Source organism: Papaver somniferum, chromosome 3 (genome assembly GCF_003573695.1).
Source record: "Papaver somniferum cultivar HN1 chromosome 3, ASM357369v1, whole genome shotgun sequence".
Taxonomy (NCBI): Eukaryota; Viridiplantae; Streptophyta; class Magnoliopsida; order Ranunculales; family Papaveraceae; genus Papaver; species Papaver somniferum.
The window spans coordinates 125,381,371-125,395,699 of NC_039360.1; the positions used below are offsets into that span (position 1 = coordinate 125,381,371).

Below are 14,329 nucleotides of genomic sequence, written 5' to 3' on the forward strand. Positions count from 1 at the left end.
TATGCTGGACTAGCCAGTGTCCAGGACTGTGAAGTTCTGTTAATGTTCAATTTCAGTTTCAAATCAATTTTAGTTAATTTTCAATTTCTGTTTTATTTCATGTTTAATTCCATGTTCATTTAGTTTATGTTCTTATAATTTCTGTTTGTTTCTAATTTCAATTTAGTTTTGTGTTTAATGTTAGTTCACTGTGATGTTTAGTTTCTTCAATTTTCCTAGTGCATGTTCCTGTTGATGTTTGTGTTCCATGTAATGTTAATGTACCTGTCATGTGATACATGTTTTGTGGAATGTTAGGCTATAAGCCTTAGAGCATTGTGTTGATTGAGCATTGGGGAGAAACTAGTGCTCACTAGTGACTGTGAGCAAACTAGTTCTCTTCCCACTCTAGTTGTATGCCTAGGCTCTCTTGTCTTGTCAACTGTTTAGGTTTAGTTTTGTGTTTAATCATGTTTTGTTCACTGTTAGTGGTAGAAGTTTAGCTTTGAAGCTTTGGATTGATTGAGCAGTGGGGAGAAACTAGTGCTCACTAGTGACTGTGAGCAAACTAGTTCTCTTCCCACTCTAGTAGTATGCCTAGGCTCACCTTCACCATTTCACCTTCACTGTTATGTGCTTCCCATGTTATGTTATTGTGTTTAAATTCATGTTTTGATCACTGTTAGTGGTAGAAGTTTAGCTTTGAGGCACTGTATTGATTGAGCAGTGGGGAGAAACTAGTGCTCACTAGTGACTGTGAGCAAACTAGTTCTCTTCCCACTCTAGTAGTATGCCTAGGCTCACCTTCACCATTTCACCTTCACCATCTCCCCTGCCCTTGGTAACAGCCTTGGTTTACTTCAATACCATTGCTTCACATCATCTTCACTGTCACCTTTCTCTTACCACTTTCTTTTGTAACTTACTTTGCTTCGTTGGCACTTTGCCACTGTTAACAATCACCATTTCACTGCCATTGTATATGCTTCCATTGTTTCATTGTCTTTACCACTGTCACTTTAGTGTTTTTGTCTCACTGTTTTCTTATTCACTTCATCTGTTTTCTTTCTCTGTTTCTTTTCTGTTTTCATTTCACTGTAAATAGCATTGCATTGTAAATAGCATTGTCTTCTCTAGCTTCCTTTGCCTCATTAGAGCCATTGTCTTGGCTTGTTAGCTTACTGCCCTGCCTTGGCCATTGTCTCTTAATTGCATTCTGTTTTGCAAAGGACCAGCTCATTGTAAGGCCAAAGGCCCAGTCCACTGTTGAGTCAACCAAAGCCCACTTCATTACCAAGCTCAGTTCATCTCATTTCCAAGAAAAGGCCAAGTTCAGGTGTAAACCAAAAGCCTAGCTTAACCTGAGGCCCATCCAACTGAGCCCAAGGCTCAGTTCACTTCAAGAATATTGAGCCCAGACCACTTGAGTACAAAGGATCAGTTCACTTCATTGGTACTCAAAACTCATTGGTACCAAAGCCCATAGCCCATTGTTATCACCTTAACTCAAAAGCCCAATAGCAATTTAGAACCCAAAATAGCTAGAAAACTCCAAACACACCCAGTCTCTGTGGATCGACCCGTACTTGCACGAGCTACAACTGACGACCGTGCACTTGCGGTATTACTGTAGGCCCGCGTTTTCATTTCGCTTCATTTTTCACACATCCCCGGGCCTACCAAGTTTTTGGCGCCGTTGCCGGGGACCATTTTGCATTTAAATATAATATCTTTTGGCCTACCAAGTTTTTGGCGCCGCTGCCGGGGACTGGTGCTGTGTTTTTCTTGTTGTTTTATTAGCTATTTTTGCATTTCACTGCATAGCATTTGCATCTGCATCTGCTTCACTTCATTTGCTGTTGGACCTGCTGTTCTGAACCTGTTTTTCCTCTGCTGGGACACCACCAAGGAAAAGAACCAAAGCCCAACTGGGTTTTTGCAACAATATCAGAGCAGCTGGGCTGTGCTTAAAAGGTAACCCATTTAAGAGAACCCGAATTGTGGGCTTCCAATTTTTAATTGTGGGCTTGTAATATTAAAGCCAATTTTTGGGCTTCTCTTATTTTCTGTTGGGTTTGTAATAATTTATTTGTGGGCTTGTTTGTTTAATTTGTGGGCTTGTATTTAATTTTTGTGAGCTTGTTTAATTTGGACTTGTATTTTGGACTCTGGGTTTAAACCCAGCTGAGCTTGTAACCGATTGTGGGTTTGTTTCCAATCAAGAGTGGACCTCGAAACCAAAGTTTTAAAACAAACGTCGGGCCTTAACCAACTGGGCCAAATTAAACTTTCAAAATTAAAACTTAGTGTTTCGTGGGCCGCAGTCTTCCTCCCATTCCATTAGAGGACCAACAGTGGGCTTGCTCCCAATTTCAAAAACCAAAAATTTCTCCCATAAAAACCAAAGTTTTCCAAATGTTTCCCTAAAAAACCAAAATTTTTCTTTCCATCAAAGCCAAATGTCTCCCGACAAAACCAAATTTTTCCCAAAAAGTCCAATCCCATTAAAAACCAAATTTTCTTGTAGATAATGTGTTAGTTAAAATTCCTTTTGTATATATTTTGCTAATCCAATATGATCTCGGCTGAAATATGTTGGATTTTTTTTCCTTGAATAACGGAGTTTTAATCGAGCTTTCGCCGTACAATCGGGTATTCTCTCTCCTTTTACTCTACTCAGCATGTTCCTCTTCATATTTTGTTTTTTAATTCTTTCCATATTTTGAAACATTGAGGACAATGTTTAGTTTAGGTTTGGGGGTATAGAGTAGATACCATGATAATATGCCATAATTGAAAACAAGAACTCCTTCTTTTTGAAAAAAATTAAAAAATCAAAATAAAAAATTAAAAAATTAAAAAAATCATAAAAATGGAGCTCATTTACCTTGAAATGTTGACTCTTGTGCAAATATGTAATTTTTAGGAGTCTTAGTCTAGATATTTAGGCACCCTGATTCTAGCACAATTCACATAGTGATAAGAAATTTGCATGCGCACGATCTACCAATACATGTATGGCCTCGATCTTCAAGGTGTTTGATAGGAAGTTACGATTGCCAATCACTTTAGAATACAGAACGAAACTTGACTAGCTTGTTCTGTGGTTGGTTGGGATAGAAGGTGGAGGTTACATTAAGAAAGACAACCATCGAATTTAACTGGGTGCATCAAAAAGGGCTACCTCTTGCAAAGTGTCATGTAATCTTTTGTTTCCTTTTGTATATGTATCAAAAGTGTTTCCTTGTTCTAAAAAAAAAAAAAAAAAAATATCAGAAAAATATCAGAAAAATACAAAAAAATCAAGTATTTATCAATTCCATCCTCTTGTTCCAAAAAAAAAAGAGAATAGTCAATGTAAATAAGAGTCATGTAATATCATTTTGTTGTTTCATTGTAATAAGCAAGGAGGGTGTATGCCATTGATGTACAACGCGAGTAATTGTGAAATACCTCCAACTCATTCACAATTCTCGTAAAGTCCGGACAGCTAGCTAGATTTCGACCTTGGTTCTTAGCCTGAGAAACTATCTCTTGGTGATTAGTAGTCATAACTTCAGATCTTTCTTTACACATGTGTAGATACACTTTACACTCTTATCACATGTCTTTTTTGTTATCAGTGCTAGGATTGTGCCTTTGATAGCTAGATTGACATCTCCATTTTGCTGTGAGCTTAAACTGTTTTGCACATGTCACATTTGATGGAATCTGAGCTTATATTTTGACCTAGAACTTTGTAGGTACGTTCTAAGCAAACCTTCACGAGACTTCAACTCGTCCACTAGGGACACTTAGTGGTTTAAAAGGCTTAGTGCATACGCTAAATGCATTCGAGAGACCAGCGACAGTGGTATAGTTAGGATTTCCTTAGTTTTGTTTTACTTGAGGACAAGTAAAATTCAGGTTTGGGGGTATTTGATGAGTGCCAAATATTGTATATATTTATCCCTTTTTTGGCATTTAACTCATCTTTTGTGCAGTAATTCTACATTTTATCCCATATTCTGTATTTTCATTGTTTTCAAGAATAAATATTTTTCTTACTTAATTTTGCATTTTTAGGTAATAAATAAAGTCTGGATGACTTGCGGAGCGAAAAGAGCTGAAGAGTGGTGAAAAGCCGGAAGAAATTACGCAAGGAAGCCGCAAAGAATGGTGCGCACAAGACCAAAAAGTTAGGAATGGGCTCAAGAAGGAAGAATTGTTCTTAAAGAAGATATGGGCTTGGAATACCCAAGGCCCAAAACCCTTACCCAAACCCATTTTCTATAACCAAAACCGCCTCCATTCTCACTCAACCGTTAGATTGGATCCAACTCATCATCCTACGGTCGCTCATTCATATCTCTGAAGTCTCTCTCTGCCAAACACCACAGCGCTTAAATTCCAAGCCTTCAGATTAGATCACATTTAGATCCTACGGTCGCTTCTTTGCCTGCGCATCAAACCCAGATACTTCCGCTTAACACTACAACACCTAAATCCATCTGGCGCCGTTAGTTTCGTTGTATATCTGCATCCAACGGTCTCTGCCAGCATCTTCACTTTTATCCGTTAGATCAATCTTCATCTCCACACCCCACGGCTAAGCATCGCAAGACATCGAAATCTGATGAGCCCGCCTCACACTCGAACAACCTAACCCTATACCCATCAAACCAAACAGACCTTACCCAAATTCTCATCTTCCTCCTTCGAGCAGTCGAGCTCTGCTCCTGCCATGTCCGCCACCTTACCCTGCCCCGCTCAACCACCACCTCAACCACCACCATCTCCTCTCAAATCAACCAAACACCATAACCCATCTCCACTACCATCATTACAACCTATCTAGCCACCTAATTTCCCATTTTTATACACGTTTTTCTCAAAACCCTAACGTGTGAAAAATTGGTAAATTAGGTGAGTTAGGAGAGCAATTTCAATTTCAGTTTCAAATCAATTTTAGTTAATTTTCAATTTCTGTTTTATTTCATGTTTAATTCCATGTTCATTTAGTTTATGTTCTTATAATTTCTGTTTGTTTCTAATTTCAATTTAGTTTTGTGTTTAATGTTAGTTCACTGTGATGTTTAGTTTCTTCAATTTTCCTAGTGCATGTTCCTGTTGATGTTTGTGTTCCATGTAATGTTAATGTACCTGTCATGTGATACATGTTTTGTGGAATGTTAGGCTAGAAGCCTTAGAGCATTGTGTTGATTGAGCATTGGGGAGAAACTAGTGCTCACTAGTGACTGTGAGCAAACTAGTTCTCTTCCCACTCTAGTTGTATGCCTAGGCTCTCTTGTCTTGTCAACTGTTTAGGTTTAGTTTTGTGTTTAATCATGTTTTGTTCACTGTTAGTGGTAGAAGTTTAGCTTTGAAGCTTTGGATTGATTGAGCAGTGGGGAGAAACTAGTGCTCACTAGTGACTGTGAGCAAACTAGTTCTCTTCCCACTCTAGTAGTATGCCTAGGCTCACCTTCACCATTTCACCTTCACCATTTCACCTTCACTGTTATGTGCTTCCCATGTTATGTTATTGTGTTTAAATTCATGTTTTGTTCACTGTTAGTGGTAGAAGTTTAGCTTTGAGGCACTGTATTGATTGAGCAGTGGGGAGAAACTAGTGCTCACTAGTGACTGTGAGCAAAATAGTTCTCTTCCCACTCTAGTAGTATGCCTAGGCTCACCTTCACCATTTCACCTTCACCATCTCCCCTGCCCTTGGCAACAGCCTTGGTTTACTTCAATACCATTGCTTCACATCATCTTCACTGTCACCTTTCTCTTACCACTTTCTTTTGTAACTTACTTTGCTTCGTTGGCACTTTGCCACTGTTAACAATCACCATTTCACTGCCATTGTATATGCTTCCATTGTTTCATTGTCTTTACCACTGTCACTTTAGTGTTTTTGTCTCACTGTTTTCTTATTCACTTCATCTGTTTTCTTTCTCTGTTTCTTTTCTGTTTTCATTTCACTGTAAATAGCATTGCATTGTAAATAGCATTGTCTTCTCTAGCTTCCTTTGCCTCATTAGAGCCATTGTCTTGGCTTGTTAGCTTACTGCCCTGCCTTGGCCATTGTCTCTTAATTGCATTCTGTTTTGCAAAGGACCAGCTCATTGTAAGGCCAAAGGCCCAGTCCACTGTTGAGTCAACCAAAGCCCACTTCATTACCAAGCTCAGTTCATCTCATTTCCAAGAAAAGGCCAAGTTCAGGTGTAAACCAAAAGCCTAGCTTAACCTGAGGCCCATCCAACTGAGCCCAAGGCTCAGTTCACTTCAAGAATATTGAGCCCAGACCACTTGAGTACAAAGGATCAGTTCACTTCATTGGTACTCAAAACTCATTGGTACCAAAGCCCATAGCCCATTGTTATCACCTTAACTCAAAAGCCCAATAGCAATTTAGAACCCAAAATAGCTAGAAAAATCCAAACACACCCAGTCTCTGTGGATCGACCCGTACTTGCACGAGCTACAACTGACGACCGTGCACTTGCGGTATTACTGTAGGCCCGCGTTTTCATTTCGCTTCATTTTTCACACATCCCCGGGCCTACCATCTATCAAGTCACACTACCGCAATTTTATCCTTAAGGACAAGGATACTGTTTATGGGAAGGCAATGTCATAGTCCATCTTTGCCATTACGGCGCCCTGTCTACCCTTAGTCCATTGTATGGTGCTATTATAACTCTATCACCATTAGTCGATTAGTAAGCCTCTCGATTAGAGACACGTGCTCACTATCCAGCTGTTGGCTGCTAGGTTAATCACTGCTATTTGATATTTAAGCTGTAAGAACTTCACTCAGTTCATTAATGAAAGAATAAGTTGTTGTTTAGAGGATGGATTCCTTAAGAACGCAGATTTACATTTTGAGTTTCTCGATCCTCTTGTACTGAATATAGTACATTGGTATAGGTCTCTCGGTTGATGCTGGTCATACTGCATGGTCAGTTTCTCGACGTAAACTTTGTGCCTTTGAAAATGATTCTAATTAGCTTAATTAGCCAGAGTTCAAAATGCTTGAAGTTTGCACCCAGGTACAGCCTGGCCAAAACATTTTTCCTATAAGAATCAAAAAAATATGCATGATGCACCCAGGTGCAACCTGGTCTAAAACCTATTTCTTTTATGAATCTGCATTATGCACTCAGGTGCATCTAGTGTATTTCGTGGATAAATATAGTTTCATCCTAAAAATCACTTGCAATATCAGTAGCTCATGATCTCGAGCAATAAGTCCACTATCATTATCATCACATTCAGCATTAAAACATCAACCAAAACAAGCATTAAAGAAGAAAAATAAAAAGAACAACAAAATATTAAAAGAAATATATATATATATATATATATATATATATATATATGTATACATTATGCATTCGGGTGCAATCAGGGCAAAAATATACATTATGCACTCGAGTACGACCAGGCAAAATCTATTTTTATGTCAGAATATACATTATGCGCCCAGGTATAACCTTCCCAAAATCTGTTTCTATAGAAAAAAACATTATCCACCCTGATGCAACCTACCCAATTTTATTTTATTTTTCGTCAGAATATACATTATACACTCGGATGCGTCTTGTGTATTCCGTAGATCAACATTTGATATAAAATCACACTTTCAAGTTAACCACCAAAGAAATAGGACATCACATTCATTTTCATTAAACATTATATTTAGACTTTAGGATATTAGAATATCAGTCATACTTTGCTTGTCTTTTAGACTCATGAATTCGAATCCAAGGCATATTCAACCAAAAAACTGGCCCCAACTGATGCAAGCAATAAGGAGAATACGACATGTACGCACAAACATGATAATATCAACCAAGAAAATCACCAAAAATGTAACAAAAACAAACAAACGAATTACCAAAAATGTAAAACAAACAGGATAATATGGTATGTATGCATCTTTCTCATAACTTCTTCTTTAATGTCTAAACTCTAAACCACTATTTGTCCTAGTTTTTAATACTGCAGCGCAAAATGCAAGGACAACATCTTTAAATTCCTTGTCTGTCTAGTCTCTTTCATTTTTCTTTTTTTGATGGAAAGAATAATTAATTAAATAACCACCTCTCATTTTAATCATATACCACTCTGTAACTATATACCACTTTCCTTGTGCCTCTCCGCCAGAAATCTATTGCTCCTCCCATGGAAGCACAACCCACAGAATCCGTTCTTTTGCATGAAAATTTATAATCAGTAAATGCACATTACTAATTATTATTTTCTAAAGATATGCATTTAATTGTTGGAGATTAAATAGCATATAAAAACTAAGAAACCTTAATTAAAAAGATTCTCAATTTATTTCGATCATGGGATTCTCCATTAGCTATTAAGGAATATATTTGAACAATTAATGATAAGAGTTACTGCATATGTTCAAAGTATGTCGACATCTTTACTTTGCAAGTCCTTTTTCATACTTACAATCTTGGAAACGATTTTCCACTTCCAAACAAGTTTAGAATTGGTTCATCTGAATTCCAAGAATTATGTGATTGATTATCCTATCAAATCACCAATTATGGGTTTCACGAGTCTGCCAAAAAAAGTTCGGTTCTACCTCCATGTGAGTACTGTGCATAGTCATGCTACTTACCAAAATTCGGTTGACTAGGTACTAGGATCGGTTCTCCAGAACTTATGGTAACTACCTGTATTCGGTTGCACATGTCCATAGGATCGATTCCCCCAAAACTACAAACTTGTTACACATGTTCATAGGATCGGTTCCCCCATCTACTACAAACGTGTTGCACCTCTTACTTGGATCGGTTCCCGATGACTAGATAAAATTTGATATTTACAAGGCATCGATCATACCATCTTGAGTGATTACTTAAGATCGGTTTCACTAATAAAAGTCATACCAATACATAAGTCAGGGCTTGTGAATAGCCTTACCAAGATACATAAACAAGTTTATGAGAAATTATACTAAACACACACATTGGTAATTCAAAAAAGATTTGCAATGAATAACAATACCAATAAGCCTAGTGATTTCCCTTTCGATTCACAAAACAAGTTTATGAACTTACTTCCTTTAAATGAATGTAAAACATTGTTTCCTAGGATGAAATCTTCACTCATACCCATACATAATAAAAATAACATTCATATGATCATGTCGATGTCTTATATACAAAGTTTAATGATTAAGCAATAAACCTCGTATTGTATTCCTTAATACTATGTCTAACTAGAGTATCATACACAGCTTCGCAGTTATGTTTTCAATATGCACTACTTGAAAGATACGTTAGAGAAAGAAACAGTTCAAGTCAAATATTACTAACCTCAAGAGGAAGGATGATGTTGTCGTTGTAGCTCCATACTTCTTCACATTCTTCAAGTCTTCATGTAATACTTGTAAGTCTCATATCCTAACACTTTCAAGCTAATCTGTACGAAGTTGACTCTAGTATATAATCAAGCGACTCTTTAAATGAGTTTTGATTCGCTAAAATATGACAACCAAACTTGAAATACCAACACTTAGTGGGTTCAACTGAGCTATGCTCTAAAATATTGTATTGAGAAAGAGATAAACCTCTTTGATATATCTATTGATTGAGTCTCACTTTAAGTTGGTGCTCTCGGAATTATATTGGAGTTTAGTCCATACAGATTGTCGAACGAAATATTGGGTGTGATTGTTATACCCCCGCATTTTCACTGCATATGCCCCAAAACCCGATTGTTTCTTTAATTCCAAAGATTCCATACAATGGAGAAATGAGTGAAAGCCCAAAGTATTTCGCGTCTGCCCTTGAGCACGTTCCAATACAAAGCAATGAAGAGATGCAAAATGTTAGACGGAAAATTCCATGAAATATGAAAAGATTTTATGAAGTAATCCCAAACTTTGAATGAAAAAGAACAATGAATCAACACATGATCTTTTGTTCTCTCTCGCAATTGTAGAGAACACACTATTCAGATTCCAGCTGCATCCATTGTTGTGAGAGCATGGTCCTTGTAGGTATAGAGTTATTGAAAGCTGCCCAAAATAAGAAACTAACTTTATTTGAAACCTTCTTCATCCAAAGTAGATTCTTGTAAATGCATTCCTCCATAGAGTTTTTGTGAGCAGAATAACAAGTTTCGGGGCTAAAGTTCTCGTCAACCTTGACTTCATCCTTGGATTCTAAAAGCACAGATGGATTACCTAAATCCATTTTAAGTAAATCCCACTTCATTGGCTCACTCTGATCTAAACTTCTTTTGAAGTTTCCTTCGCATCTCCCATGAGTAATCATTTCTGAAATTGTTGCCTGTTTGTTCCTACACACCTTGAAAATAGCCGGAAACAAATCTTTTATATAACCCTTGTCAACCCAGTGATCATTCCAAAACCGTATATTTCTGTTACTATTAACTTTTTAAGTAACAAACCTTTGCAGTTTAGCTACTATTTAGTGACATTTTTCCATAAGCTTTTTCCGTGTATTGTGGAGTCGTTAGATGGCATAGAAATTTCAAGAGTTCACTTACCCTTTTGATGAGATATCTTCCTCCAAAGTGCACCTCTTTGAGTCGAGTATCTCCAAACCCACTTCGCAAGAAGAAATTTGTTAGTTATTCTTAAATTTTTAACACCTAACCCTCTATATTGTTTGGAAGTGCTAACATTAGTCCGGTTCACCCAAGACATCTTCTTTTTTCCTTCAACCGAACCCAAGGAAATTTTTGCATCAACTTAATCATTCGCTTCTCTATACAGACTATACTCATCGGAAGATGGAAGAGCGACGGAAAATGGACAGGTAAACTTGATAGACAGCTCTTAATAAGAGCTAGGCGACCTGCCTTGTTAAGAAACTTCTTCTTCCAAGAAGCAAGTCTCATTTGCATCCTCTAAAACAGATTCCCAAATAGAGATACTTCTGGAGCAAGCACCAATTGGAAGACCTAAGTACTTAATGGGCAGAGATTCTGTTTTACAACCCCATTCCTTGGCTAAATACGAAATAACGTGATGCGCTCCCACACTTATCATGGTAAATTTTTCTAAATTCAGATTCATACCTGTCAATCGCTCAAAAGCCAGCAAAGCACTAAACCCCCTAGCACCTCTTTCAGAAATCTTCAACACCTTTGTAGGTCTGAAATTTTTTGTTTCTATGAAAAAAGTTTTCCTCTCCAGTTGAATTGTTTTTTTAACAAGCTTCGATAGCACTCGAACTTGAGCTTCAGCCTATCTTCATTATAGACTTCTCCAAAGCTTTCCTTATCCGGTCTGTTCTTCGCTTTGTTCTCCCAGTAATCATAAGTTCAAAGAAATAAAATAAAAACAATGACAAAAATGAAAACTTTGCTACCCAATAAATCCTGGTCCCAAGGGAAGGATCAGAGACACGTCCTTGGACGACGGAGAAGTTCAGAAATCGCACTATTCTATAATGATTTAATCACAAAGATCAAAACTTGCAGAAGGCTGAGTCCATTATTGAGAATCGTCATTGTTATTTGCTCCATAGAATTCGGAAAAGACAAAGAAAGGTTTCGTAATTTTCCCTTGGTTGGATGATTTTCTTAGGACCATGCTCCTCCTCCATTGACCATCTTTTTCGAAGTTTAGTCGGACGTGCACCAAGTTCCATACAAGATAAAAATACTTTGCCTTCGAAATGGTTCACCCCAAGCAGCCATTTAAGAATAGCGTAATCCATTAACCCCCAACGGAAAATGGGTCATATGACCACAACCCATAAAGTGCGGGAGCAATGGACTTGTAAAATATAGTCTGGGTGAAAAAACACAAAAAAATTAAGTCATTTGTACCCTTTCTTTTAAACTTTATTCTTCATAATATATTTTCTCTCTCCTATTTATTATCTCTCTCCAATATAAAATTAATCGCGAGAAAGCTCTTAACTTCCAACATATAATTCAGATTTCAATAAAATTTATATTTTCGGAAAGGGCTTGAAAATCTCTTTAAAACAAGATCCGTTGGTTATATGAAATTCGAAAAAAATTATTTTAAGCTAAGCCGAGTATACATTATGCACCCAGGTGCAACTTGGCCAAAATTTATTTCATATAAAAATATCATTACGCACACGGGTGCAACTTGGCCAAAATTTATTTCATATAAAAATCCCATTACGCACCTAGGTGCAACCTGACCAAAATTTATTTTCTATAAGAAAATGCATTATGCACCCAGATACAGCATGGCCAAAACATTTTTCCTATAAGAATCAAAAAAATATGCATGATGCACCCAGGTGCATCCTGGTCTAAAACCTATTTCTTTTATGAATCTGCATTATGCACTCGGGTGCATCTTGTGTATTTCGTGGATAAATATAGTTTCATCCTAAAAATCACTTGCAATATCAGTAGCTCATGATCTCGAGCAATAAGTCCACTATCATTATCATCACATTCACCATTAAAACATCAACCAAAACAAGCATTAAAGAAGAAAAATAAAAAGAACAACAAAATATTAAAAGAAATATATATATATATATATATATATATGTATACATTATGCATTCGGGTGCAATCAGGGCAAAAATATACATTATGCACTCGAGTACGACCAGGCAAAATCTATTTTTATGTCAGAATATACATTATGCGCCCAGATACAACCTTCCCAAAATCTGTTTTTATAGAGAAAAACATTATGCACCCGGATGCAACCTACCCAATTTTTTTTTTCGTCAGAATATACGTTATGCACTCGGATGCGTCTTGTGTATTCCGTAGATCAACATTTGATATAAAATCACACTTTCAAGTTAACCACCAAAGAAATAGAACATACCATTCATTTTCATTAAACAGTATATTTAGACTTTAGGATATTAGAATATTAGTCATATTTTGCTTGTCTTTTAGACTCATGAATTCGAATCCAAGGCCTATTCAACCAAAAAATTGGCCCCCAACTGATGCAAGCAATAAGGCGAATACGGCATGTACGCACAAACAGGATAATATCAACCAAGAAAATCACCAAAAATGTAACAAAAACAAAAATGTAAAACAAACATGATAATATGGTATGTATGCATCTTTCTCATAACTTCTTCTTTAATGTCTGAACTCTAAACCACTATTTGTCCTTCTAGTTTTTAATACTGCAGCGCGAAATGCAAGGACAACTTTTTTAAATTCCTTGTCTGTCTAGTCTCTTTCATTTTTCTTTTTTTGATGGAAAAAATAATTAATTAAATAACCACCTCTCATTTGAATCATCTACCACTCTAGAACTATATACCACTCTCCTTGTGCCTCTCCGCTAAAAATCTATTGCTCCTCCCATGGAAGCACAACCCACAGAATCTGCTCTTTCGCATGAAAATAAATACCTTTGGTTTACGAACCAAGTAGAGGGAAGTGATATAAACAAATACAGCCAAGGGTTTTCATTGGATTTCCCGATCTTAATCAAGGATTCTAGAAATAGGTTAATAAGTCAAGAACTCAATCTTATGGATAGTTTTAATATGGGTTTTTCGTCATCTACAGATAAGATTAGTGAAGAAACAGAATTCGAACAAGCAGATCAAGGACTAGTTTGACTGTTAGAGTATATTCTTGTAACTACTGTCGCAGGAAGTTTTTTAGCTTGCAAGCATTAGGAGGACATCAAAACGCACACAAACGTGAGCGTACTGTAGAGAGTAGAGATCGACTTCAAAGAATTTCTGCCGCGGCAGCTTCTTTCGGTTGTGCTAAAATGAGGAACCACCAACACGTACTCTCAACTAGCGTTGCTTCTTTATCTCTTCATCATGCTCATGCTGGTTGTCTCAGTAATAATAGATTATTAAATGTTCAAGCTCATTCTGCATTTAACAATCCCACATCATCGTTGCGGTCTAATTCGTCTCGTTATAATCTATATGGACAACGTCATCAAGAGCGGCCATCATCATCAAGATTACCCGTAAATGATCATCAACCAGCAATCCTTCAGTTACCCACTTTTGTACATGGGTCAGCGCAACAGCATAACAATGGGTTACTTGGTCGCAGTTTTCAGTTGCAAGGTACTGGTGCTGGTTTGAAGGGTAATAATAGTTCAAATCAAGGAGACGCGACAAACAATGATTTGGCCCTTAAGCTCTAATTAAGTTAAAGTTTACTAAGTTATTATGGTTTCTTAAATATGAGTTCATAATTTTTCTCTACCACTCTGTCATTTATGTTTATTCTGGTAGTTAATTAAATTCCAGTAGTTCAAGTTTGCTTCTATATTTGATCCAGCCGGCAATGCTCCAGCTGATTCCCTTGGAATAATAGCCTTAGGGTTCCAATCTTAAGCGTTGAAACAGCAACTTGAGTTAATATATAAGCA

General features: G+C 36.9%; 1 protein-coding gene across 1 annotated transcript; it reads left to right on the top strand.

Moving 5' to 3' along the window:
- Positions 1-10,749: 10,749 nt before the first annotated feature.
- On the top strand, positions 10,750-14,101 carry LOC113359936 (zinc finger protein 1-like). Its single transcript, XM_026603495.1, has 2 exons — positions 10,750-10,775; positions 13,585-14,101. The coding sequence occupies exons 1-2, from the start codon at positions 10,750-10,752 to the stop codon at positions 14,099-14,101; spliced, it is 543 nt and encodes a 180-aa protein (XP_026459280.1).
- The last annotated feature ends 228 nt before the right edge of the window (positions 14,102-14,329 follow it).

Excerpts from the sequence above, each read along its gene's own strand:
- LOC113359936 (XM_026603495.1), top strand. The coding sequence starts at position 10,750 with ATGGAAGAGCGACGGAAAATGGACAG. Across the intron at positions 10,776-13,584 it reads GAGCGACGGAAAATGGACAG|GAAGTTTTTTAGCTTGCAAG; the intron begins GTAAACTTGATA and ends CTACTGTCGCAG.